This window comes from Lissotriton vulgaris, chromosome 9 (assembly GCF_964263255.1).
Source record: "Lissotriton vulgaris chromosome 9, aLisVul1.2, whole genome shotgun sequence".
NCBI lineage: Eukaryota > Metazoa > Chordata > Amphibia > Caudata > Salamandridae > Lissotriton > Lissotriton vulgaris.
In genome coordinates, this window is record NC_141697.1 from 1,182,914,460 (window position 1) to 1,182,940,788 (window position 26,329).

General features: G+C 48.0%; 1 protein-coding gene across 1 annotated transcript in view; it reads left to right on the forward strand.

The window, feature by feature from the left end:
• THUMPD3 (THUMP domain 3 tRNA guanosine methyltransferase) overlaps positions 1 to 26,329 on the forward strand; it is a 115,505-nt gene that overhangs the window by 52,568 nt on the left and 36,608 nt on the right. The window contains exon 9 of the mRNA XM_086939227.1: positions 17,507 to 17,630. Coding sequence (XP_086795353.1) covers positions 17,507 to 17,630 — 124 coding nt within the window. The remainder of the gene's footprint in view (positions 1 to 17,506; positions 17,631 to 26,329) is intronic.

Here is a 26,329-nt window from a genome sequence, read left to right on the forward strand (position 1 = left end):
AAGAGATGCGACAGGGGTTTGCCACAGTGGTGGACAAGATGGACAGGCTCTCCGCTCGAATGGACGGTATCGTCCAAAAAATGGATATACACGAAGAACGGCTAACGGAGGCCGAGCGCCGGATATCCGAAACCGAAGATACCACGACAACACATGCAACAAGACTCTCTCGCATGGACAATGTGCTAAGGGTGATAGCCGCCAAGAACGAAGAATTGGAGGCAAGGAGCAGGCGGAACAACGTACGAATCACGGGTGTTCCGGAATCCACAAACACGGGGCGGATGGAGCTCTATGTTGAACGACTATTAATGGCCACGGTGGGGGAAGAGGCCCTCTCCAAACAGTTTATAGTGGAACGTGCCCATCGCTCCCTTGGACCCCAACCTCAGCCGGGCGCCCCGCCTAGGCCCATTATTGCACGGCTGCTAAATTATCGTGACCGGGATGCGGCGTTGAAAGCGGCCAGAGCGAACCAGAATCTTGCCTATGAGGGGGTGTCCTTTTCCATCTACCCGGACTTTACCCCGGTAGTCCAGGAACAACGCAGAAAATGTCTGGCTGTGAAGAGGAAACTGAGAGGGCTGAATATTGACTATGCTTTACTTTATCCCGCCAAGCTGCGAGTGACCCACCAGGGCACGCAACACTTCTTCTTGAATCCGCAACAAGTCGAAGACTACATTAAAACTCTGCCTAAACGAGACAGGAGGGCTGCTCAGGCGGAAGGCGGACACGACTCTGGAGCGGAGTGAATGGGATTTGTGACTCTCCGCATCTACTGGTTAATCTCAAATACTCCCTTGGATTAAAGCCCTTGCGATTACCCCCCAGGTGACTACGGCTGGGTGGACCAGCAGGTCCAGCTGCATGCCAGGCCCCCACCCCCCCATGCTCTCTCCCTTGCCTGGACAGAGACGGTAAGAATGGAGGTGATTGCGGAGAGGAGAGGTGGGGGTGGACGACGGTGCACCTCTGGAACCCCGAGCGGGTGTACCCCACAGGACTTGCTAAATGCACTTTTGATGTTGTGTTGTTGTGGGCTTGTTAAGGGAGGGGGGTGGGCACCGGGTACTGGCGTGTTGGGGGCGCTTCAGTGGGAGGGGGGAGGGGGATGTTCTACAGGTGGTACGCTTGTGATTGACTGGACTATGAATCTCACTTTCAACGAGTTGGGCCTGTGCCCCCGGATACTTGTGTTGTTGCAGACTGCTCCTTTCCTTGTGTTTTTGTGTAAAGGAGGGGTGGGGTTGTCGGTGAAATGGCCTGCCGAACACTGGGGCATGCTTGTTGAACTATATAATTTGCGACTTATTGAGTTGGACACCTGGGTTTGTACTAAGTTTAAGGTTTGGTTTTGTTGTCTGGCATGTGCACTTCTGACTCCTCGACCATCTGCCTACTGCGGGGTGGGATGGTACATTGGAATTGCTTTGGAGGGGGGGACCTTAGACCGCTCAGTGTGGTCGACCAGGCTGCTATGTGACGTGAATATTGATGGCTGTAGGGAACGTCAGTTCATATCGATTTTGCTGTTATGTGGTAGACTCTCAGGATGGGGGACACTTGTCTGAATGTTCTTACTTGGAATGTGCGGGGGTTGGGGGACCATCGGAAGAGGAGGCACATTTTGGGCTACTTGGATCGACATAGTGTACATATAGCCTTTCTACAGGAAACACACTTTGCACCCCACAAGACGCACGCCTTTGGTAATAGATGGGCTTCATGTACTGCGTTCTCGTCGTATTCCTCACATGCCCGAGGTACTGTGATATTGGTGAAGAAAGCTACTCCCTTTCATATGGCTGGCTCGAAGGCGGATACACAGGGGAGATATTGTCTGGTGTGGGGTAGATTGGGGCGTGTGACAGTGACCCTTGCATGTTGTTATGGGCCTAATGTGGATGACCCGCAATATTTTGAAACGCTTTGGGCTGCGATATTAGAAACTGGGTCGCAACACATAATATGGGGGGGGGATTTCAATGTTGCTGTTAACCCGACCCTAGACCGCTCACACCAAGCTCCGCACCACTACACGAAAGGGCGAGAGGTACTGCGCGCCATTTTAGAAGAGAACCACCTTGTAGATGCCTGGCGCGCACACTGCGGGCCGACGAGGGAAGGTACGCATTTTACGGCACAGGCTAAATCCTGGGCTAGGCTTGATTACTTTTTTCTGACCACCCACCTCTATGCCTCACTGACTTGTGCACGACACCTCCCCAGAACATATTCTGATCATGCCCCAGTACATATTGCCCTGCGAGGGGCAGAGTTAGGCCCCCCTGTTGCAGCGTGGCGCATGCAGGCTGCGATGCTTTTAGATGAGGAGTTTAAGGAGGCGCTTCGTGAGGAATGCTTGGATTTCTTTAAAAGAAATAAGGGCTCTGTGAAAGATGTCGAGACTATCTGGGATGCCTTTAAGGTCACACTGCGTGGTTTCTGTATTGCAAAGGGCTCTGGGGTGCTTAAAGCTATCCTGAATCGATTGAAGGCTTTGGAGGCCAGGCTGGGACGGGCGGAAGAGGCCCTCCGCACACGCCCTACTAGCGACACGCTTGCGGAGATAAGAGACTTGATTACTGAATATTCGGATGAAGCTGCGCGCGAGGCGAAGTTTAGGCATAAGTATTGGGTGGCGCGGAAATACGGGGAAGGTGAGAGGCCCGGGAAGGCGTTGGCCGCTACAGTTAGGCTTATGCGGACGCCTACTGTCATTCTAGAATTGGAAACTGCCGAGGGGCTTCTGCTCCGGGACTCCACGCAGATACTTAATGAATTTGTCAACCATTATAGTACTTTATACACCTCCAAGGGGGCGGGCGGGCCGTCTCTAGACGACTACCTCACAGACGTGGCGCTTGGGTGGCTGAGTGACTCTCAGAGGGCCTTTTTGAGTGCCCCGTTTGAAATTGATGAGGTCAGAGAGGCGATCATGAGTATGCAGTCAGGTAAGGCCACGGGACTCGATGGCATTCCTGTCGAATTTTACAAAACATACATAGAATTCATGGCCCCGGTACTACGGGAGGTGTACGAGGATGCTCTGGAAGTGGGTCATCTCCCTGCATCCATGAGGACTGCGCTGATCATCTCACTACTTAAGCCGGGGAAGTCTGCTTCGCACTGTGACTCATACAGGCCCCTCTCGTTGCTAACGTGCGATGTAAAGATACTGGCTAAACTTATTGCCACACGAATTAGTCTGTTGCTGCCAAACCTTATCCTTCCAGATCAAGCGGGCTTCGTCCTGGGAAGGGCTACGTCCCACAACCTACGCACCTTCTTCTCAGTGTATGACTCCGTACATGAGGACTTGCCCATGGCGGCCATCTTTTTAGATGCCACCAAGGCGTTCGACTCACTGGAGTGGGATTATGTCTTTAAGGTGTTGAGTCGCATGGGGTTTCCGGCCATCTTCATTTCCTGGATAAAGCTATTGTATACACGCCCCACAGCCAGGGTCCTTATTAATGGGCAGCTCTCTCCGGAATTCGAGGTCTCCAGAGGGACCAGGCAGGGGTGCCCCCTGTCCCCCCTCCTTTTTGCCATCGCCACGGAACCCCTAGCTGCTAAACTGCGACAGCACTACAAGGACAGCGCTCTTAGGTGCTTCCAGAGACAAATCCTCATATCCATGTACGCAGACGACATCACGCTGTATGTTCGACATCCACGTGATAACCTACACCCATTGCTTAGGGAATTCATTAGGTTCGGGGCCCTCGCAGGAGTGCAGATAAACTGGGCCAAATCTTGTATCTTCCCCCTCACTGCTTCCACACATGCATTCCCACTGGAGTACCCGCTTACTTGGACTGAGGGTGACTTTAAGTACCTTGGTATTCACGTCGAGAAGGATAGGGAGGCACTCATGAGGGCAAACTATGGTACGGCCATCAGCAAGATCAGCGACCAGGTTTCGCGGTGGATAACGCTGCCCCTTTCCATGGCGGGGAGGGCCTCTCTGGTTAAAATGATTGTGCTTCCGAAATTGCTTTATCTGTTCCTCAACATACCCTTCCACCCTGGTGCATACTTCTTTAAAAGGCTTAGATCGGAAATGCTTAAATTAGTGTGGGGTGGGAGACAACCCAGGCTCAAGTGGGAGGTACTGACTAGGCCCTATGTGCGGGGTGGATTCGGAGTGCCTGATTTCGAACTATACTTTCGGGCAGCGCAGGCGCATTACGCCTATTTCTGGGTGAGACAGCCTAGGTACATGCCGCAACTGGCTGCGGAGCATTGGCTAGCACACCCCACGCCTATAGAGGGAGCACTGTACACCATTGTGGAAGGTAGGGATAAGACCCCTAACACTCTGTCTGGCACTGTTACGGCCTGGGTGCGCATTGGTGACATGCTGGGACTGCAATTACTTTATGCCCCACTTCTTCCCCTGACATACCACCCACAATTGCCACTGTTGCAGGAAACTGGCTTCCGGAAACTACTGATCAAAATTCATGTACACACGTGGGGAGACTTGTATAATAATGGCACATTCCGCACCAGAGACCACCTATTTGGAGGCATACACCCTACTCCTCTGGAGATATTTTACTACCTGCGCCTGCGGCATGGGCTACAAGCCCTCACACCAGACTTTCCGCACGAACCACCTGTCCTACTTCCCCTGCAGCACATCCTACAATTCGAGAACCCCCGCAAACTGGTGTCTACGCTCTATAGATCCATACGGGCCAACATTGAGTACACTACACTTCCTGCCAAGGCAAAATGGGATCGGGAACTGCCTACCCCCCTCACTGATAAACAATGGGAGTTCTGCCTGCAACAGACGGAACGTATATCGTCCAGCAGCAGGTATAGGATCATTCACTACAAATTTGTGCATAGATTATACTACACCCCGGCTCGCTTACACAGATTTGGATTGCGGGATGATGATACCTGTGACAGGTGTGGGGCCCCTGGGGCTGATTTTCTGCATCTTGCTTGGGGGTGTGCCCGAATACTTCAGTACTGGGACCAGGTATTTCAGGCCCTTTCTACAATGATAAACACTGAGGTAACACCGACTCCTGTGATGGCTCTGTTGGGGTATGTGGGACCTCTGCAGGCAGCTCACCGCAAGTATGTGGCGCTGGCCTTGTTGTTGGCCAAACGTAGGGTGGCCTGTCGGTGGGACAGGGGAAGGGCACCCAAATTTAAGGAGTGGGTGAGTGACCTGGTATATTGTCAGGAACAACTTCACACGTATGCAGAGTTGCTACCGCTCTCGTCCAGGCCCACTGATATCTGGGCCCCGCTGCAATGTTACCTGATAACGGAATCTTCAAACGATGATGAACTGTGAGCTACGGTTGTTGTTCTGGGGATGGAGAGGCGGACTTGATGGGGTGTTGCGGGATGGTCCACAGCTCACTGTGCCTCGTGATTGAAACTGCACTTTAATCCCTCTATGTTGCCCTTTAACCCCCCCCCCCCCCCCTCCCACAGCTCCCCCCCCCTCGGATGTCTCCGCTCTACCATGAACTGTAGCTGCCCTTAGACCACAGGGTCCCCACGCGGTGTCCCCCCCCCCCCCCCCCCCCCCCCCCCCCAATATGTTTCCTAACAGTGGTGCACATGCTTGGAGTTTGTTATGTTCTCTTTTTCTTTACTGGTTATCAAAACTACAAAAGTGAGACGAATTTATATGCTTTACTTCTGCCTGTACTGTTAATTCATTACTGTGCTGGTATGCAGTTCTGCAACGGCTGATTGTTATTTGACCATTTTTTTCTTCCTTGATTGGCGACTTCTGTTATGGCAGCCGGCCTCCGGGTTGTGGCAGTATGCTGTGTACACTTAACGGTACTTAATAAACGTCTTGCACCAAAAAAAAAAAAAAAAAAACAATTAGTTAAAAGACAAACTGACATTTGACCTCTTTCCTTGAGCAGTTGGCAAATGTGTCAAGAGAAAACAAGATTTAAAGGTGTTTTAATTGCTCATTCTCTTTCTGAAGGAACAGAACACCTGTTTCTTCCAGCATAAGTTTACTCTCCAGCATGGTTGAGTAAGTGCTAAAAATAGCTCGACTTGCTAAAATTTCACTCGATCACAAATGCGAGAACGAGTGGATTTTTTGAGGCCTGATGACGTCTGTCTGATGCATTATAGCTCCAGTAGTTCTACATCTAGCCCCTTTCTCAACATACTGACTGGGGTGTAATAGGCTCTGTGTTTGAACCTCAACTTTATTAGTCTAAATTTACCGTTCTGGGAAACCTCTCCGATTTGTTGGTAATAGTACAGCATTGTGAATCTGTGCTATCGTGCCCCAGCTCCATCCCACTTTTGTCTTCCATATTCAGCCCACTCTTCAAGTTATTTATTATGCAATTATGCATACACATTATCCTCTGAGAGCAACCAGGCTTGTCAATAAACAATGTGAGTAGAGCCCTCTCAGGTGGCTCATCTGGCAATGTTGAATACAGTTCCTTCATTGAAAAACGTGGTCAGTGGTAGATCAATGTGTCCATTGTGGGTCCAGGTCCATCTTTTAAGTACACTAAAATCTATATGATATGCCTACTAAGAAAGAGATAGCATAGGTGCTCCATTTTCTTTCTGCAATAATGTTTGATCATTCCGGCCTCACTAATCATTGCCAATCCTCCGTGCTGTTACTCAGTGGAAGGTGTTGTCAATGTACTTAAACCCGAGCTATTGCGCCAATCTGGCCCATGCCCATCTAGTGAATTTCACCGTTTGAATTTCTGTAGTGGGACAACATAGGCTTTTTTGTTTTTTAGGTCTCGCGCCTGCGATGCATATGGCGAAGCCATATGCCATCACGCAGGCGCGATACTATTGCTGCCGGGTCTGCTTTCCAGGAGACAGGAGATGTCACGCGCACGCTCTGGAAAACGATCGGCGCCGGCCGCGCGCGCGCGTTTCCCAATCTCCTGTCTCTCTGGTTTTATACGCCACGGTGCCCGCTTCATGGTTAGCGTTGTCATAGGTGACGAGCGCAGACAGGATTCTTAAAGCCTGGGCTCATAATATTTAAAAAAAACATGCATTCCTCTTTATAACAATTCTGCATGTTATTGTTTTAGCTTAAAACATATATTACATCTTTGAGACATTTTGATGTTTTTTGAAGTTCTGAAGTTAAAACGTTTTACCAGCACGCCATATTTTTGAATGAAAAGTGCCTCGCTTGTGTTACTAAGGCGCTGCTACTTTGCATTGTGCTTGGTGTCGAACAAAAAGGTCCCTGCCAATGCTTCTTTGCCCACCGAGCAGATTACACGGAAGGCTAAAACACACAGGCAGCCCGGCAGTGTGAACCTGCAGGGGTTTGAAACACTGATTTGTCTGTACAGTGAGTAGCCTCCCCACCAGCTTTCAAGGTTTTTGGCGCATTGACCCACAAATGACGTCATTCACTCCTTCTTTTTAAGAGTGATTTTTACTTCAGTGTATTATCTACTGATTGAAAAAAATACTCCCTCCTTTTTCCTCCCAGTTAGTCCTTTTCCGTCCATAATTACTTCTGCCCTCCCTTGCCCTCATCACCCTTGCTTCGTGCTTCCTACCATCCCCCTTTCTTCCTGCTCCCCACACTCTTGCTCGAACGGCCTCTAAGCCCAGATCACTCATGCTCCTTCCTTCATTTCCTCCGGGCCTCTCTTGCTGTCTCCGACCCTCTCTCTCTGTTTCTCCAACCTGAGGCGCTAGGGTTTCCAGCACTACATTTCAAAGAGTGAAAATGACAATGTTGTGCTGCTGTGTGTGGTAGGTGGGAGGGAGGGGGGAATAGTCTCTCTGCGGTAAAGGAAGTGCGCATGCAAAAAATGTCCTTGCCAGTGTTAGCGAGATGGGTGTTCTGTTAGTACACGTTGCATGCTCCATTCCTCGTACTTTATTCATTCCAAATAGCTGTATGGAGAAAACTTGTATTGATCTACTTTAGTGCATACATCCGCTGGTCTTGCACACATCTGTTTCCAAGGTGGCAGGATGGAAGTGCAGCGATCTGTAGGCCATCAGTTTGAGGTCTGGCAAGACTGATTCCGAGGTCGGTAGCATTAAAGTTAGTATTAGTATCACCTGTCATTTAAAGTGCCGAAAACGGTGGAAGTGCGATATTAGGCGCTGTTTAAAACAAGTATGAATCTCCAATAATTGCGTAAATGATGGCCGCGTTTTCCTTCTAGTAAGGAGTTAAATCCTACGTTTCAAGTAATATAAATAATTAAACCTGTAGTGAAGGTGGTAGTTTAAACAAAGGTCTGTTTGACCACTCCCCCTCTCCGTCATACCAACAGAGCTACAAACGCTGCAACAAGCAATTTCCTGATTTTCACGAGACGTCTGATCTGAATTGCATAGGAGGAGCGCGTCCTTGCATCTGCTGTAGTGCAAAGTTAGGTATTCAAGGGGTCTCTTCAATGTGATGGCATAATATGAATGCATGGCTGAAAGCAAATCTGCAGTAATACCTTAAGAGCATAGCCTATCCGAACTGGCAGTGCACTTTGGCAACCGTTCTCTTCTGCTCGAGAGCCCACACTAGTTCTGCATTATATAAACAAGCATTTGCAATGCAATAGGTCTCGCATTTATGCGAGTCTAAGCTATTGGCATTGTAAATGATAATCATAACACTGAAAAAAAGCACGGGTTAAAAATATTACAGAGAGGTAAAGAATAAGAGCTGTGTCCCCTGCCCTATTCCTTGGGACAAGTGGACGCAGCTCTTATTCTCGACCTCTCTGTAATATTTTGGACCGGTGACTTTTTTCAGTGTTCTGATTTAAGAGTGGGGAGTTGCCTCACGCTGGTCCTTAAATCTCCCTAAGCCCCCATTGTGTGAATTCATTGTAAATTACAATGCCTTTTATTTCGGTTTTAAAAACTAAAACAAAAATGCTTTGTTATTTGCAATGTCAATAGCTCAAACTCGTGTAAATGCGAGACCTATTGCATTGCAAATGCTTGTTTAAGAAGGTATGCGGGATAGGGCAGCAAGGCTCACCTCCAGATCTGGATGTGTGAACTGGCGCTTGGAATGGAACCAATTATGAGCAAACTGGACTTGTGGAATTAAATTCTAGAGTTCAAAACTGGAGTCTTCAAAGTCCCTCCCCATAACATAGTAATTGGATCTTATTCCAAGCAGTCCTAGGCTGTCTATCAGCCCAGGCAAGTTTCACCAGTAATAATCTTAAAGAAAGTTTTATTTTAGCCCTATAGCCTACTGTCGAGGGCTATACCTGTTGTTAAAGGCCCTGAACCTGAGATATAGACCAGAGCCACTGGCAAGGGACTATAACGAAGTAGAGGGTCTTTAACTAGTGTAGGTCTAGGCACCAGGGCTATAAAGCTATTAAACAATTCCACCCACTAAGGGTAAAATGTTTAATAAAAAAAAAAAGAAGACAAAGAAAGACAAACATTAGAACGTTATAACAGAAGACCAGGAACAGCTACTGAGCCACTCCAAAGTTGAGCTTTCAGTATTCGAGTATTATAATTAGGGATAGTGGAATATTCTGGAACGGGTAGAATACCTTGGGGAGAATGACCATTTTATGAACGCGACCCGCCCACCTATTGTTAGCGGTAGTCTAATTCAATTCCCGCCTACTTTAAACATTAGTTAAATGTTTACCATATACTATTGGTACTCCTTTTAGGTAGAATGTGGCTTTTGACCTGGGAGGTCTGCCTTTGCTTACTCGAAGTCGGATCAGGCATGTTCTGTATTCTCTCCCTACCTCGGAACCTCTTAAACTGCTAACATTTCTAGCCATCTAGTTAGTAGGGAGACCATAACGACATAGTAAGGAAGCTCTTCTATCTTGCTGTCCCTTCTTCACGTTACTTACACAGTCGGTTAGCGTGTGCTGCACTAGAACCTTGAACTCAGAAAAAAACATGTATTAACTGCCTGTGGGAGTTGTTGATACCGGATGAGGATAGCTCACATGCACCAGTGCATGGCATGATCAGAGAACTTTTAAAGCATTTTCCAGCCCCACGTGTCATCACTTGCAGGCAGTGAAAGGAATGGGGAATGGTACAGGAAGGGCCGTAAAAATGATCTCTCCATCAGTTATTTGGGTTTGGCAATGGCACATCTTGATGACATCTTGCAGTCATTTTATTTTATCCACAATAAGGACGTGGGGAGAACATGTAGATGAGTAAGGGTGACTTCAAAGCGAAAGTGACTGTCCTTCAAAGACTAACATATCAAAGTCCAAGCTGCTGATATTTCTGTTGGCTCTGTTAGGGACAGCTGGCTCTTGTGGTGGTTGGTCCTACTCTGAAACATCCTTCTAAACTACAGCCATGTTCCCTTTCAGGCTCTTTGGAATATGTCTACAATTGGAACCCATATTAGCAGTTACAAAGGTGGAAAGGAGGCCCCCTCCATGACACTTTGCGTATGTGCCCTTGTCTCCATCATAGTTGTTTTTCCTGTTATAAAGGCCTGAAGCTGTGATGCAGTCTCTTTATACTATTCACACTGGGTAGTTTATTCATTATAAATGCCTCTAGGTTCCTTTCCCTGCCCCTTCTCCCTTTCCAGCAGGTTGATTCCTTGTTCCGTAACCTCTAAAGGTCAGTTGCTGCTTAGTGTGGCCAGGGCTTTACTCCTAAATTCCTGTTGTAGCCATTTGGCTGTGAAATGTGGACAAGCATGGCAGAACTTTCTAAATATTTCATACCATCACAGACTCTTTATATTAAGGGTCCCTGGAGAGAGATGGAATCCAAGCCCTGCCACTTCTGCATACTCCACTTCACACCGCATATCCCCGTAATACAAAAAACAATATCTCTAAGAATGACTTAATGTGAGCTTCTGAATTATAACCTTGGTGTAGGGCAATGGCTGAGCACTCACAAGATTATGTAATCCAATTTTCAAGAAGTAGAATCGGATGCCAATAAAGAAGACTGGATTTACCACTGGTAAAACCCTATTCCTGAGGCTTAAAGCGACAAGTGTCTTTCAGAGAAAATGCGTTGCTTATTGTAGCAGCACTAACATATTATTGAAATAGTGTTCTTCTATTTGCATTACCAGATGCGGCCACTGGAAGCCTCTCTTTCACCAGAAATGCCCCAAAACATCAAGGGACAAATACAATTGGTTCCAGGGGGTTCAGACTTTTCTATACTTGCTGCTGTGCATTTAGACTGGTTGGGAGGGTGTGGAAGTGCATTAGGCTGGGTGGATATTTAAACAGGGGGCAAGCATCACATGAGAGCAAGAAAACACATGCACTTTCATGGAGTGCTAAATGAAAATAGTAGTTCCCTAAATGTAAGCAGTGGCAGTATAGAAGTCAACCAATGAAAATGATGAGTGCTATGCTCTGGAGAGGGGTAAACACAAGAAGAAGAAGGCAAGCCATTGAATTTGAAGCAAGTAAATGAGTGACAATAAGGCCAACCAATGGTAAGCAGTGGGCGGGTTCTAAGTTCACTGTAAGTTTCTGCTATGGTCAACAAGAGGTTTTCACCTGGCAGGCAAAACCTAAGATGAGACTAAAATATTCCAGAAACTAATCCAAAATATGATTGACCGTGTCTCAAACCAGTGGCTAAAGGTTTCTGAGCAAAAGAAGGTAATTGCAGAAGGAGGTGAAGTCATTTAAACTAATCCAAGAATGTGTAATATGTTGACCTTCTACCATTCACGTTAGACCTAAAAAGTCCTTAAATTCACAAGTGAAGTAACCAGCTCCCCACAGGCTCCACCCCGTGACCTACAGCAAGTGCACCGCCGCTATCACTTAGCTCCACTAATGAAGGAGCTGCTTTTACTGAAAATGTGCCTAGCTTTGGAACAGAAATGTTAAATTCTATTAAGGACACTAAGGCAACGATTGTGCTTTGTTCCTTCGCTTTGATATAACCTTTCAACAAACAGAAGCCATTTTTAATATCAATAAAAATGGAACTACCGTTCCCAGAAACACCAGGGAACCATAACAAGTCCATTATCCACTCAGGCCAAAGGAGCACCAGACTGGTCCATCGTTGCTGTCCAAACTCCCTCTTTCTTTGCTTGAATCACGCCACAGATCGATATTCACATTTCTTGTTTTGAACCGTCAGTTTCTATGAAGAAATAAACACTGTAAATGACCGCTATCAGGAACAACCATTATCATATCACAACAGTAAGAGTAAACCAAACTCTGAGGAGAGTAAACATGATCATATAAGGTACATGCATCTCATAAATAAATGTCAACCAATCTTAAAAATGAATGACTTACTCCAGAACCGGAAGGGAAAGCTTATGGTATTCATCACCGGGGGGGGGGGGGATAATCCTCGCCTCATTCTGTGTCAGGACCAGAGGCGAGGATTATGCTATTTCAAAGCTTACTCGCCACCAACTGATCCACATCCAATACCAGATTTCCAATAAAACCTCTTGAAGGTGGAGTCTGAGGACCAGTCTGTTGCATTGATAATGTCCTCCAAATGCGCACCCAAGCAAAAAGCTTTCGTAGCCATTGTCCCTCTAACTGAATGTGCCCCAAATGTCTTGGTATCAATACCAGCCTCCTGCATTATTCAACAAACTCGCCGGGCTATGGTAGGAGAGAACACCGCATTTTACGGTTTTCATAGTGCAAAGAGTAAGTGTTTTTCGCCCAGAGGGCTGACTTCTTCCATTATCATCTCATAAGCCTTGAGACACTGAACCACACACAATTTAGGAACATCCTGTAAAGCTTGTTAAGAGATTATGCGAGAGTTAGATTTGGTTTGTCTGCTTACAGTAAAGGAAAACCCATCCAGGGAAAACTCCCTACCAAAGGTCCAGGTCTCTCACATTGGAAACATATTGCATAAAACCAGACAAAGGAGCATTACCAATTGTGCTGACAGCTCTTTCCGAGATAAGAATCTGTTTGATTGCCAAGACAGAAAAAGATTTAGGACCTGGTTACATCCTACAGTGTCGAATAGCTGGGTTCCGGTGGAAGGGAAAGGTAAATTCCTTAAAGCAACCAGCAAAAAAAAAAAATGCTCCTCCACTGGGAGGAGCATGATCCCCTGAAATGGCCGACCAAAATGCATTAATGAATCAATAGACAAGCCCTTCCTCAGCCAGGCTGGACAAAAAAATTGACCACCTGAACTAAAGCTGTGCCCCGGGGATCCACACCCTGTCGCAAAAACCAACGCATCCATTGTGTCCAGGCCGACCTGTATCGTTTGGTCATACTGTCAGCCTAGACCTTGAACAGGAGGAATTCAGCATGTTGCATCTAGCATCGCCTGTAATCTATCAAGCCATCAGCTATATGGACTCCTCCATCACCATCCACTTTGGGGCTAATTCCAGATGCAGCAGAATGTTCAGAAATGGGGCGAGTCGAATTAGAGAATCCCAAGAAAGTTTGCTCAAAACTGGAAACCATATTTGAGATCTCCTCAAAGGCATTAACATGTCCAGCTGTGCTTGGTGTCGCCTCACCTGGGCCGATACTATGGTGCTCAGCGACAGAGGTGGACACATGTAGCCCTTCTCCTGACTACAATCCTGGAGAAATGCATCTGTTGCCATCGCCTGACGGGTCTGACTTTTAGATGAAGAACAGAGCTGGCTGATGATCGAAGCAGGAGGCAAACGGGTCTATTGAAATGTACCCCACCTGTCCGAGAGCATTAGGAAAACCTGAGAGTCCAGCTTCCAGAGACTCAAGTCCCAAATGTCAAAGTGCCAATCTGCCACCTGTTTCGTCTGGCCCGGAATATATTCTGCTGTTACAGATACATGATTTTCCACACAAAAGTCACAAAAATTCTTCACCAATTCTGGCAGAGCTCTTTATCTGGTGCCGCTCAGGTGGTTGATATAACCCACCGCAGAAACGTTGCCCATCTGTAGAAGGTCACAAGATTGAATCCTGTCCTTCGTTCAACACCGCACCACGAATGAACTGGAAATGAGCTCCAAACAAGTCATACGTGAACTTAACTTCCGGTGGAGAGGTCCTCACACCTGGCATCCAAGCCTGATCTGCTGGCATCCGACTCTATAACCAAGTCGGGTGGAACCAAAGATCTCTCTCCTATTCCACGCTTCCAGGTTAGCTAGCCTCCAGTTTGTTCTTCCTTGGTTTCATCTGACAGTGGCAAAGGTTAGACCTTTCCGCAGGTGGTGTGCTTTGAGCCGCTGGAGAGTCCGATAGTGAAAATCGCTTGGATCGAGGATGAAAAAAGGCCCACCATCTGCCTGAGAGACATGTGAGGTTTGGCTAGCGTTTGGCATAACTAGTTTTGGTTCTTACCCATCTTTTGAGATGGAAGGCTTAAAGAGGTTATGGTAGAATCGATCAGGAGCCCAAGTAAAGCCGGTCTCTGAGAGGGGGACAGAAGCGTTGTTTTTTCTCTTGGATGACAAACCCTAGACTCTGTAAAAGATTCCCCACCATCTGGAGTTGAAGGGATAGCTTCTGGGGGCGCTGTGGTAAAGGAGAATGTCGTCTAAATAGACCGTCTTGATGCCCCTTTCAGTCCTTTGGAAGCAAAACTTCTCGGAGGAGGTGAATGACCTCCATCTTGAAGTGGTAGTAGACCAGTCGCTCGTTGAATTCCCGAGGTTTATTACCAGTCTCTGTCCTTCGTCGGTCTTGTCCACCAGAAAAAAGATTGCTAAGAAAATAGTTGCAATGAGTCACCGACCAACAAATGGCCCCTTTCTCTAAGAGAGCCTCTTCTTTCTCGTGTGTTGGGAAAAACAGATGGTTCACGGCCAGGACTCTTGTCGGCGAGACCCATAAAACTCTATGTAGAAACCTTGTACTGTTTGCAAGATCCACACATCTGTGGTGATAGAGACCCATGCTTTGAGAAAAAGTGCCAGATGTCCCCCTACCATTTGTCCAGAAGAAGGGAGAACAATTACCGTTGGTAGAGGAGTTTCCTGCTTGGCCCTTGAAATCGCCTTGTCCGCGGAAGCACTGAGCTCTCATGGGGTAGATGGAGGTGAAACGTGCTATTTTGCCACCGACAAAAGACTGGAGCCTTGTCCCCTGGGCGGGTTTGGAGAGGAGAAGCAGCTGTTTGTGCGGCCCCTACCACGACTGGCCCCTTGGAACATCTACAGACTAAAGAAGCGCTTGATGTTGGTATGCGCTTTAAGTGTTGTAAATGTGGTCACAAATTTCCCCAACTCCTTCACGAAGGGGTCACCAAACAGTCCTTCCTGGGCCACTGCACCTGCCGAGGAGACTAGGTCTCCCAATTTGGAGTTTAGCCTTGATTAACAATAATCTGTGGTGCTCAGTGGACATTGCGCAGTTCACCTTCCCTAAGAATATAATTGCGTGCTGTGCCTACCTAGAGAGGACATCAGGAGGGATGAGGGAGTCCGAGGCCTTGGCCTCTTCTGTCATATCCACTATCTTTGTCATGGGACCTATGGCATCTAATAATTTGCCCTGGCATGAACGCCACTACTTATCGATTCTCTTTTTTGGGATTTTTCGTAAATTTGACCAAGAAGGTGGCCATCCTGGGGTCTATGACCAGGGTCAGGGCAACATTTCCGTCTAGGGTGGGAGGGGACACTCCGCCTTAAGGCGACTGAGGGCATCCTCTTCTAAGGGTTTGCGAAGACATCCTGCCACGTATTTCGCAGCCTTATCTCCTGGGACACACTCCACAAATCTGGGAAGAATGATGTAATCCAACATGTTCGAAGCAACCTTTAATCTTGGAACGAAATTGTGTGCAGGGCCTGGATGGGCGTGTGTCATCATATGAGTCCACATGGGAATACCCCTGGTCTGCGGGTCTGGGGAATCCTGTCATGAAGGCCCGGGGTAGGCATCGGAAGGCTCAACTGGCCCTTCTGGGGAGGCCCCCCTAAGGCGTGTTAACTTGTCATGATTCACCCCTGTGTAACGTTTTCTCTGTTAGGGCAGAGTGACTGAAGTTGGGGGATCAGACCTTGGTTTCTTGGCATATTCACACGCAATCTGCTGTGCGAGGCACTACTCTAGAGGACACATGGCCTCATTGACAGCCCGATAAATGGAAGCATCTACTGCCTCATATAATTCATCCCACTGCAGGAAGGACGGGGCGTCCTCCTCGTGGTAGGCGCTCTGGGAGGCCTTGCATGGTGGTATCCCAGGAATTGGGGTCTCTAACAGTGTTGTGCTGTCTGCACTAAACTGGTGTTACAGCAGAGGTCTGAGGTTAACGCAGTGCGTGCTGATGTGGCACTGGGGGGCCCTTAGATGTAGGTGGGTCGGTGTCCCCACAATTGTTAGGGTTTCAGCCCCAGGGACAATCTCCCCTTAATTTTAAATGAAGACTTGCCTGGGAACTGTGCCCCGAACTCTGCCTGCATGGCCGCTGATACCGACCCTGCCGGGCCTCACAAATTAGGCAAATAAGGACCTCGGGGGGAGGCATCAGTGAGCAATCACTGGGGAAATACAGACCCCTTTTGTGGGTCATCACCCAGGCAAAGTGGATAAGGCTTCGGCAGTTCTAGACGCTGCAGCGGTACTAGTTGGAATCCAATGTGGTGAGAGACGTACGTCTCAGACGCGCCACCCACAGCTCGATCTAGAAGGCGGTGGACTGCATCACGGTGTTTGCGATAACCCGGGAAATATGTTGCGTATGGAGCGTTTTTGTGGTCTTGCAACCTGAATAAAGGAATCTAAAAAGGAAATGAATCACTGACAGTTATTTCATGCAGGTCTATACCAGCAATACATAATATCTACACAATGAAACACTAAGAGCAGGAAAAGTGACTTAACTGGGGCTGCTGAGCAACAAAGAGAGAAAGAGTCTGGACAGCAAAGCTGGACTATGATTGAGACTCCTGTTGCTTGATTGGATAATGGGCTTGTTATGGGTCGCTTGTGTTTAGCTGAACAGTAGTTTAATTTTTTGTTGATATTAAAAATGTCTGCTGCATGTTTGAATGGTATATTAATGTGAAGGAAGAAAGCATAATCCTCGTCTCCGGTCATGACATAGAATCATTGTTGCATAAGTAACTTATCTGATTAATGTTAGTTTCTTTAATGTTTTGAAGCGAACCATTACATTATTTTCTGATCTAGTTTTTTTAATCTAAGGCTCTTTGCCAGTTCATACTATGTACTCTTTTTGTAAACCTCAGAAGGATGAAATACTACGCCGACCCTGGCATCTATTATGGTGCTGAGCTATTTTACAGACATAACTCGAGTAACACGTCCTGTGACGTGATCTGGACACATCTAGGGTGACATGTATGCATTGCGTCGTTTGATTAGTTGTCAGACCTAAATTCTCAGCCCATGGATTTAAGAGAGCGTTGTCGTATTTGTTTTAAGTCAACCTAAGCAACCGGGTCAGTAAGTGATCTCTATTGACAAAGGGTGGTCCTGTTTCGACTGTCCTATAAAAATTTGGTGGCTCTCTTAATTTTATAAGACACTCTGTCACAAATTGCATTTAATTGCCTGTCACCGTCTAATTGTTTTTCCAGGGTAGGATCAAAAAAGAAGAACTGGGACCTGTATCCCGCCTTCCTCCGAGAAATGAGCCGTATCTGCAGACCCGGTACAGGGCGCGCTGTGCTGCTTACACATGACAAGAAGTGTTTTGTCAAGGTAACTGCTCCTTCATTTATTTCTGCATATTTCAACTATCAGATGGAACTGTCTTTAACTTTCCCTTTTCACTGTGACATTTGCTGGTTTGTTTTCCATTTCATAGTTTTTGGCTAATCTTACCTTTTTAATTGTTTATCAGGTGCATCTTTTGTATTTTTTGTTTGTATGTTTCTCGTTACTGCTTGGCTATGTTACAGTAGTCTTTCAGGTTTGGTTTGCTCCATGTGCTCTAAAACGGGTGTGAGGCATACCGTACCATTCCCTGTCCTTCAGGTTGACAAACAGTACAGCTTCTAGTGATATTAATATATTACAGCTGCTTTTTAGGTCGAGCCTAGAGCAGCGCATGCACTGCTTGCTCGACATTTAGTAAAAGCTCAAAAAAAGTGCTACCAGATGCTGCCATGGCCGGCCTAAAGCTTGAGTGCATGTGCTGGGGCGCGCGCTTTGCTTGCCTCACTCAGCGTTTCAATTCCCTCCCCCCTTGCGTGCCTCCATCTGTGCTTCAAACGCTTTCACCATATAGACGTGGTGTTTTTCTCAACATTTTATCCTGTTTGCCTGTTGTGAAATGTGCCTCTGGTGTTTTGTGCCCCTTATAATTCTTTATAGTGCTTCCTACTCCGCAGACGTTAAACAAAACAGGTTGCATGTAAACACCTTGAACCAAAAATCTTTGAATCTCGGATTATAGATGAGGTTTTTTTCAGCCTGAAGCAACAGAGGATGGCAGGCTGCCAGTGCTGGGTGCTCGCTCGTGTTACATGGAAGGGCTGGGCTTCCCGGTTGACGGAGCAGATGATCTCCCCCGTCGGTTTGGTCTCCCCCTACTCAGAGGGGAGCTTACAAATACAGCTATAAGCTAACTAGATGCTCTCCCCCGTCGGTTTGGTCTTTCGGATAAGCTCCGTAGGGGGAGACCAAACCGACGGGGGAGAGCATTGAGTTAACTTATAGCTGTATTTGTAAGCTCCCCTCTGAGCAGAGGGAGACAGATCTATCTTTTCCACCCTTCAAGTTCCCTGCTCCTTTCCTCCTTCTAAAGCTCTTATTCTGTTCTCCCTTTGATTTCACGTTTATATTTCTTCCCCAGACTCTTTAACCCTTTGCGTGCTGCCGTCGGCCGTCGCAAGCACTCCCTCCCCAGTGCTGCGCACGACCAACGGCCGACGCAACCCTGCCCACCCTTTAAAACGCCCGCACCGCGGCGGAAAAAACGCTGCGGTTAAGTCATTAATTCCTCCTCTCTTTGCTCTCCCTTTCTCCTTAGGTTGCTCTTATGTTCCTCTGTTGCTCCCATGTTAACACACAACTACACACACACACAACTACACACACACACAACTACATCCACAAACAACCACACACACACAACCACACACACACAAAAAAACATGCACAACCACACACACAAACCACACACACACAAAAACCACACACCCAACCACACACCCAACCACACACCCAACCACACACCCAACCACACATACAACCACACATACAACCACACATACAACCACACATACAACCACACATACAACCACACATACAACCACACACACAACCACACACCCCACACAACCACACACACGCACAACCACACACGCACAACCACACATTCACAACGACACATGCACAACCACACACCCACACAACAACACACACACAAACCACACACACAAACCACACACACACATAAAAACCACACACACAACCATACACCCAACCACAACCACACACACAACCTCACACACAAACAAGCGCACACACACAACCACACACACACACAACACAAACACACACAACCACACACACAACCAACCACACCCACATCCACACCCAACTACACCCAACCACATACCCACAACCACACACCCACAACCACACACACACACAATCAACCACACAACCACACACACACAACCACCCCCCCTCAACCACAAAGAACCACACAAACACACACACACCCCCACCCCCCCTAATCCCCGGCCACTCTCTGCCTATCAGCCTCCTCTCAGCCAGGCAGCACAATCGTGATCAGTTTCACTTTCACGTGATCACTTTCCCTTTCACGGCAGCGTTCGCTGTGAAAGTGTTTGCGTTTCTAGTTTTATTCAGCATTCACTCTTGTTTCCTGGTGCTTGACAATCCAATCTCTACATTATTTAAGCAGCCTGCACGTCTCCTGTCAACCATACCACTCTATGCATTTTCTCCGATCCTCATAGATGTCAGTTGTACAGACAAAGGTAACCAGGTTTCTTATCCTTCCTTCAAGCAATAACCAGAATGCTAAACTGCATTCGTGCCCCACTTAGTTTTAAACTGCAAACATTTATTCTAATCGGTTTGTTTCACAGAGGTTGTGTCTTAGGAGAGGGGCAGTGGCACTCACATGGCACTATACTCTAGTGTGTCCAAAAGAGTTGTTTAAAAAGAAAAAGTTTTAAGAAAAATTGACTATTTTAAAAATTCTGATTCCACCAGAATCCGAGTCCTCCACAACACCCTGTTTTTTTGGCCGTGAGCTGTGAAAAGGAGACCAATTTTGCCCCCATTGTTATTATTCTGTATCCTCGGTTCAATACTGGGGTGCTTTTTTAACTTGTCTGTAGTTCATTGCGAATCTTACCGTTACTAATTCAAATTGTGTTCGCTTTGGCTTATTTGCAATGCAAACTTTATCTCAATAAGTTGCTGTAACAAGCTGCAAGTCCGCTATGGAAGCCCATTCATTTGCTAATTATTTTCCACATAAGGTTGCAAGAGCATAAAGTGGAGTTTTCAGGATTTTGAATAGTTTCTTGTTTGAAGATGTTACTCTCTCCTGTGCACCCCACTCCTGTACTAAGGTTACGAGTGACCTGGCACCCGCCTTTCAGAGGTTCTTGCATCCACCCAAGTCTGGCCTGGCACTGGTGCCTCCCAGCCTGGCACACACCGGGTGATGAACTCCACACCTCCTTCTAGACCCCAGCTCACTACTGTTTGCAGTCTGTCACTCATCCCTCACCTCCCTGGCACTCACCCTTCACACCTCGGGCCTGGCAGTCACTCCTCGCACCTGGCACTCACCCTTCTTCCTCTCTGTCACTTAGCATTGACTCTCTGTGACACTCTACTGTCACCTCCCTGACACTCCCTCTCGACCCTCTTGGTACTCATACTTCCCCTCCCTGGCACATATCCTTCACCTCCCTGACACTCACCCATGTCCCTCCTGGCATTCACTAATCGCCCCCTTGGCACTCACCATTCACCTTCATGGCACTAGCCCTTCATCCCCCTGGCCTGCAAGCTACCCTTCACCCCTTGCACTCACCCTTCACCCCTTGCACTCACCCTTCCCCTCCCTGGCACTCACCCTTCCCCTCCCTGGCACTCACCCTTGACCTTCCTTACTCTTACTTCTCACCTCCATGGCACTCAACCTTCATCCCCCTGACCTGGCATTCAACCTTCACCTCCGTGGTTATAGCCCTTCACCCCCCTGGCCTGGCAGCTACCCCTCACCCCTGGCACTCCTGACTCTTAAGTCTCATCTCCCTGGCACTCACTCCTCACCTCTCTGGCAATCACCCTTCACCCCATGGTCTGACGGTAAACCTTGTCCCTCCTGGCATTCACTCCTCACCTCCCTGCCACTCACCCTTGGCCCTCCTGGCACTAGCCCTGTTTCCCCCAAGAACAAAAAATAAAAAGCATTGGCATAGCCAATAGTCTCGCCTTTGGTACCTTATAAGTGTTTAGTCACGCAACAGTTGATGTTGTTGCACCAAGGATATTACGCTGCATAAAAGCGAGACCTATTGGCTATGCCAATGCTTGTTGTATTGTGTGAATACAGTACAGTTCTCTTTCTTTTAGAGTGCTTTATAGTATTATGGGATTGTTAAGGACAGTACAGCTCCATAAGATATTACTCGAGATACGGTACAGCTCCCTTTTTTGTTTTAGGTTGACACATAGTAGAGCTCCCTGCAGTACCATTAAGGACAAAGTATAAATGTATGCAGTGTTTTGTAGATACATTACAACTCCCTTTCCTTTATGTTGGTATAGAGTATAGCTCCATGTGGTATTGTTAAACACAGTACAGCTCCATGTGATATTGCTTGGGATACAGTACAGCTATCTTTCCTTCTTTTAGGTTAACATACAGTAGAGTTCCAACATTGCAGTCTTCAGGCAGAAGCTGTCAACTGTCGCTACTCAATAAATATTCACACATGTAGGCGAAGCATTTTCAGGTTGGGGTACAGAATCCTGCGCTATTGTTGCGACAGAAGATCCTCCCGAAGAGGCATCCTCATCTGAGGACCCATGCTCAACAGCTCGTAATACCAGACTTGAAAGGCGGTCATAGGCTAACTTTTTTACCAGTCACAAGGTGGAGAACAAAATATAGTGGTCTCTTTAAAACTTGATTTATGTCCTTGGTCGTAATTGCCGCTTTGAGAATACTATAGGAACACTGTATGTCTCCAGATACACAATGATTCTGTATTTTATTTTTATAGAACCAGTCTTAATAGAGCTTTTCCATGGATAACAAATGGGAAACTTCCTTCTGAAACCTGATAAGTCCTCCGGAGGACTTATCAGGTTTCAGAAGGAAGTTCTCCACCTTGTGACTGGTAAAAAAGTTAGCCTATGACCGCCTCAAGTCAAGATGACGCCCTGAATATGAGTTCATGCTTCACTTATATATAAAAAAAAATAATTTTGAAAAACTTTATTGACAAAATAGGTGCAGAATTTAAGTTCGACATTTGCATTGCGGATATCTGGTACATATTGCTTCATTAAGGGTGTACAGTTGGTTAAATTACATGAATTATAGGCGTATATGGTGAATGTGCACTACGTACAAAGTAAAGAGATTTATACATAATTCTGTATAGAGCCATACAGTCCAACATTGCACATTCTGTTCTAGTTTGCATGTTTCCCACCTATTAAGACTGGAGTTAGTTCTTAGTGACTGCTAGGTATGGAGAGAAAATGTTTTTTACAAAAGAACTTAACTAATGTCATCACCACAGCATACAGTTGCGTTTCTTCATATAATGGTATCTTCCACTGCATAGAGCTCATACATTGGTTCAGAGATCACTAGTGCTGCTCTCACCACCCCCATACAAATCAAGGAAGCTCACATCATTACACCCTTCTAACTATCCTCCTCCTCCGACTCCAGTTCTTCATTCTCTGGCAATGGGTCACACGGTTCCCCCCTATATTTATTCCAAGGTGTCCACATTTTATTCCATTTACGCGGACATGCCCGCATCATATATACTGCTCGTTCCTTTACCATGAGGAGGTCCATATTTCTAATCCAGCCCGACACTGTAGGTAATTCCGGAGCACCCCATTTTTGTGCTATGTCCCTTTTTGCCACTGTCATAGCTAATGTGGCCCATAGTTGTTCATACTTGTTCAAGTCAGTAGGATCCCAAATGTTTAACAGACATTTGCGAGGTTCAGGCAGGAGTGACATCTCAAGGGCCTGGGAGACTGTTCGCATAATCTGCCTCCACACTTCTTGAAGCAACGGGCAGTCCCACAGTGTGTGAAGCAGGGACCCCTCCTCCCCGCAGCCCCTGAGACAGAAGGGGTGTGGTGCCTTCTGTATCTTGTGCAAGAGTGTTCTGGTATAGTAGGTGCGGTGTAGGATTTTAAGTTGTACCAGCCGAAACCTAGCTGAGATACCCACCTCCCTCGGTGAGGCCAACGCCTCGTTCCATTCCGAGTCATCCATATCCCCGAGTTCCCCAGTCCATCGCTCCCGGAGTTTCTGTGTGGGGTCCGGCAGGTTATTAACTAGTTTTTTGTATGTAAGGGAGGTTGCCTTCTGTTCCATAAAGTCAGTCAGCAACCTGTCCTCCAGTGGAGAGGACTCCGGGAGTACCGTGTCGGGAGGGATTGCATGCTGTAGGGCGTGTCGGATTTGCACATACCTGTAAGTTTCAGTGGGCCTCATATCATACTGTTGCTGCAATTGCGAGAATGCGACCACTGAGCCCTTATCCCAAAGGTCTCCAACAACCGAGATTCCTATTCGGTCCCATTGTGCGAAGCCCTTACTGGCTCTTAAGTTCCCTAACGATTTCGTGTCCCACAATGGCGTCATTCTCGTAATTTTCCCCTGCCATCCGAGTCGTGACTGTGCCGTATGCCACAGGGATACCGTGTGTAGCGTCGGACCAATCAGTTTACGGGCCCGTGTGCGATTATATAGTGCCGCAAGCATGCCGTCCGTTCCCAGCTGTGACCAGTCCGCTTGGTAAGCGGGGTCCCCCCGCGGGACGTGGATCCATTGATTTATTATCTTGAGCTGGGAGGCCCAGTAATACAATTGAAGGTTGGGTAGTGCAATCCCACCTTCGTACCAGCTCTTGACTAATTTATCGTGAGCTATACGGGCCGGGCCATTGCTCCATAGTAGTGCAGATACAAGTGCTGTGACCTGTTGGAAGTAGCGTGGGGTCACCACGTGAGGAGTATTCTCTAATACGTAAAGAAACCTGGGGAGAGCCATCATTTTATATAGTGCTGCTCTTCCAAGGAGGGTTAATGGCAGGGTGGCCCAATATTTAACGTCAGTACGGAGACGTGCCAGAGGCGGCATCAGATTCGCGTTATAGAATTCCGTCGCATCAGTGGTGATAGTAATGCCCAGGTATTTGAATGAGCCGGACGCCAGTTGTAGGGGGCAGTTATCCCGCAGTGTCGGTTCTGGGCCCCTGAGTACGAAGATGACAGATTTGGACCAGTTTAGAGTGTAGCCAGATACCTTCCCATGCTCGTCGCACAGGGCCAGCAGGGCAGGGATTCCCTCGTCAGGGTTGGCCATGTAGATCAGCATGTCATCAGCATATAGCGATACTTTGTCTTCCCACCCGTCCTCCCACGTGAGTCCCCGAAACAGAGGCGTTGCCCTAAGTAGGATAGCCAGCGGCTCGAGCACCAGCGCAAAAAGTAGGGGCGATAGCGGGCACCCTTGTCTCGTCCCGCGCCCTAACGGGAAGGGCTTTGAGATATGACCATTCGCGACTACCTGCGCCATTGGCGATGTGTACAGTAACCGGACCCATGCCATGTATTTCGGGCCAAAGCCCATGCGGGCCAGGACAGCAAATAAGTACTCCCACTCTACAAGATCAAACGCCATTTTGGCATCTAGGGAGAGGATGACTGACTGTTCGGAAAGGAGATGTGCTCTCGCCAGGACCCCATGCACCCTCCGTAGATTCAGTGCTGTGCTCCTGTGCGGCATGAAGCCGGACTGGTCTGGGTGTATCAGGGTATGTAAGTGCGCCGTCAGGCGGCTAGCCAGGAGTTTCGCAAGTATCTTCGCTTCCACATTGAGCAGGGAGATAGGTCGATACGAGGAGCACAGTGTCTGTGGCTTGCCAGGTTTGGGGATAGCCACTATGGTGGCCGTGCGCTGGTCCAGAGGGAGTGTGGCCTTAGTAAGACTCTCATTATACATATCCAGTAGGGGCCTGCTCAACAGGGGGGCCGTCACTTTGTACCATTCTACGGGTATCCCATTAGGACCAAGCGCCTTTCCTGATTGCAAAGACTGTATTGCTAATTGGATTTCAGTTTCGGTTAGGTCGGCGTCTAGTTCCAGTTGTGTTTCCTGGGAGAGTGTGGGGACAGTGATGCGATCGAGTGAGGCCTGTGCCTCCTGTTCCGTGACTTCCCTTAATGGTGTGTAGATGTCCTGATAGTGGCGGGCTAAAGCGTGTATGATTTGTTCAGGGTGTGTCAGCATCTGGCCCTCTCTATCGGACAGCCTTTGAATGCCCCTGTTGCTACCTCCCCGTCTGTCCAACCATGCTAGCATTTTTCCGGCTTTGTCCCCTACATCATATATCCTACTGGCAGTGCTCGCCAGGTGTCCCTTGGTCACCGTTGTGAGGTGGGCCAAGTGTTGTTGTTGTTTGAGATGTAGCGCATGTGCTGTGTCAGGGGTGGGATCGGACATGTGGGCGATATTTGCGTCGTGGAGAGCCAACTCTAATTGAGCGAGTTCTTTCCTGGAGTCTCGCTTGTGCCCCGTGATGGCCGCTATCGCCGCGCCGCGCAGGACTGTCTTGTACGCCTCCCAGAGTGTGGAGGGCGAGGAGACCGTCCCCGTATTTTCTGCAAAGTAGTGTGAGGAGGCCATTTTAAGTTTTTTCCGTACACCTGGAATCTGTAGGTAGTTGGGGTATATTGGGTAGAGCCTGGCCCGTTTTTAGGTCTCGGCGTCAACGCGCGGAAGCGCGTCTCCGCCGGAGATCTTTTGTCAGGGACTATGCTTCCCAGGAGACAGCCTTGGCCACGCGCATTGCCTCTTCAAGGAGGCGATTTCCGCTGGCCACGCGCTCGCGAACGCGCTCAGCTGCTGTCTCCTGGGAAGCAGCAACACCACACGCGCATGCGCAGAAACAGCGACAGACACACACACGAGCGCTCATGCACGCACGCACCCACACATACACCGAACCCACCCCCGGCGTCGCATGCATACACACACGTGCACCGAGCATCCCCCCCACCCCTCCGCCGTCGCATACACACACGCAGACATACAGGCATTCTCTCCCCGCCCCGCCGGACACGCAGACATACAGGCATTCTCCCCCCCCCCCGCCTCCCCCTTCCGCTCCGCTCCGCTCACCGGTCAAAGGCCCTCCGGA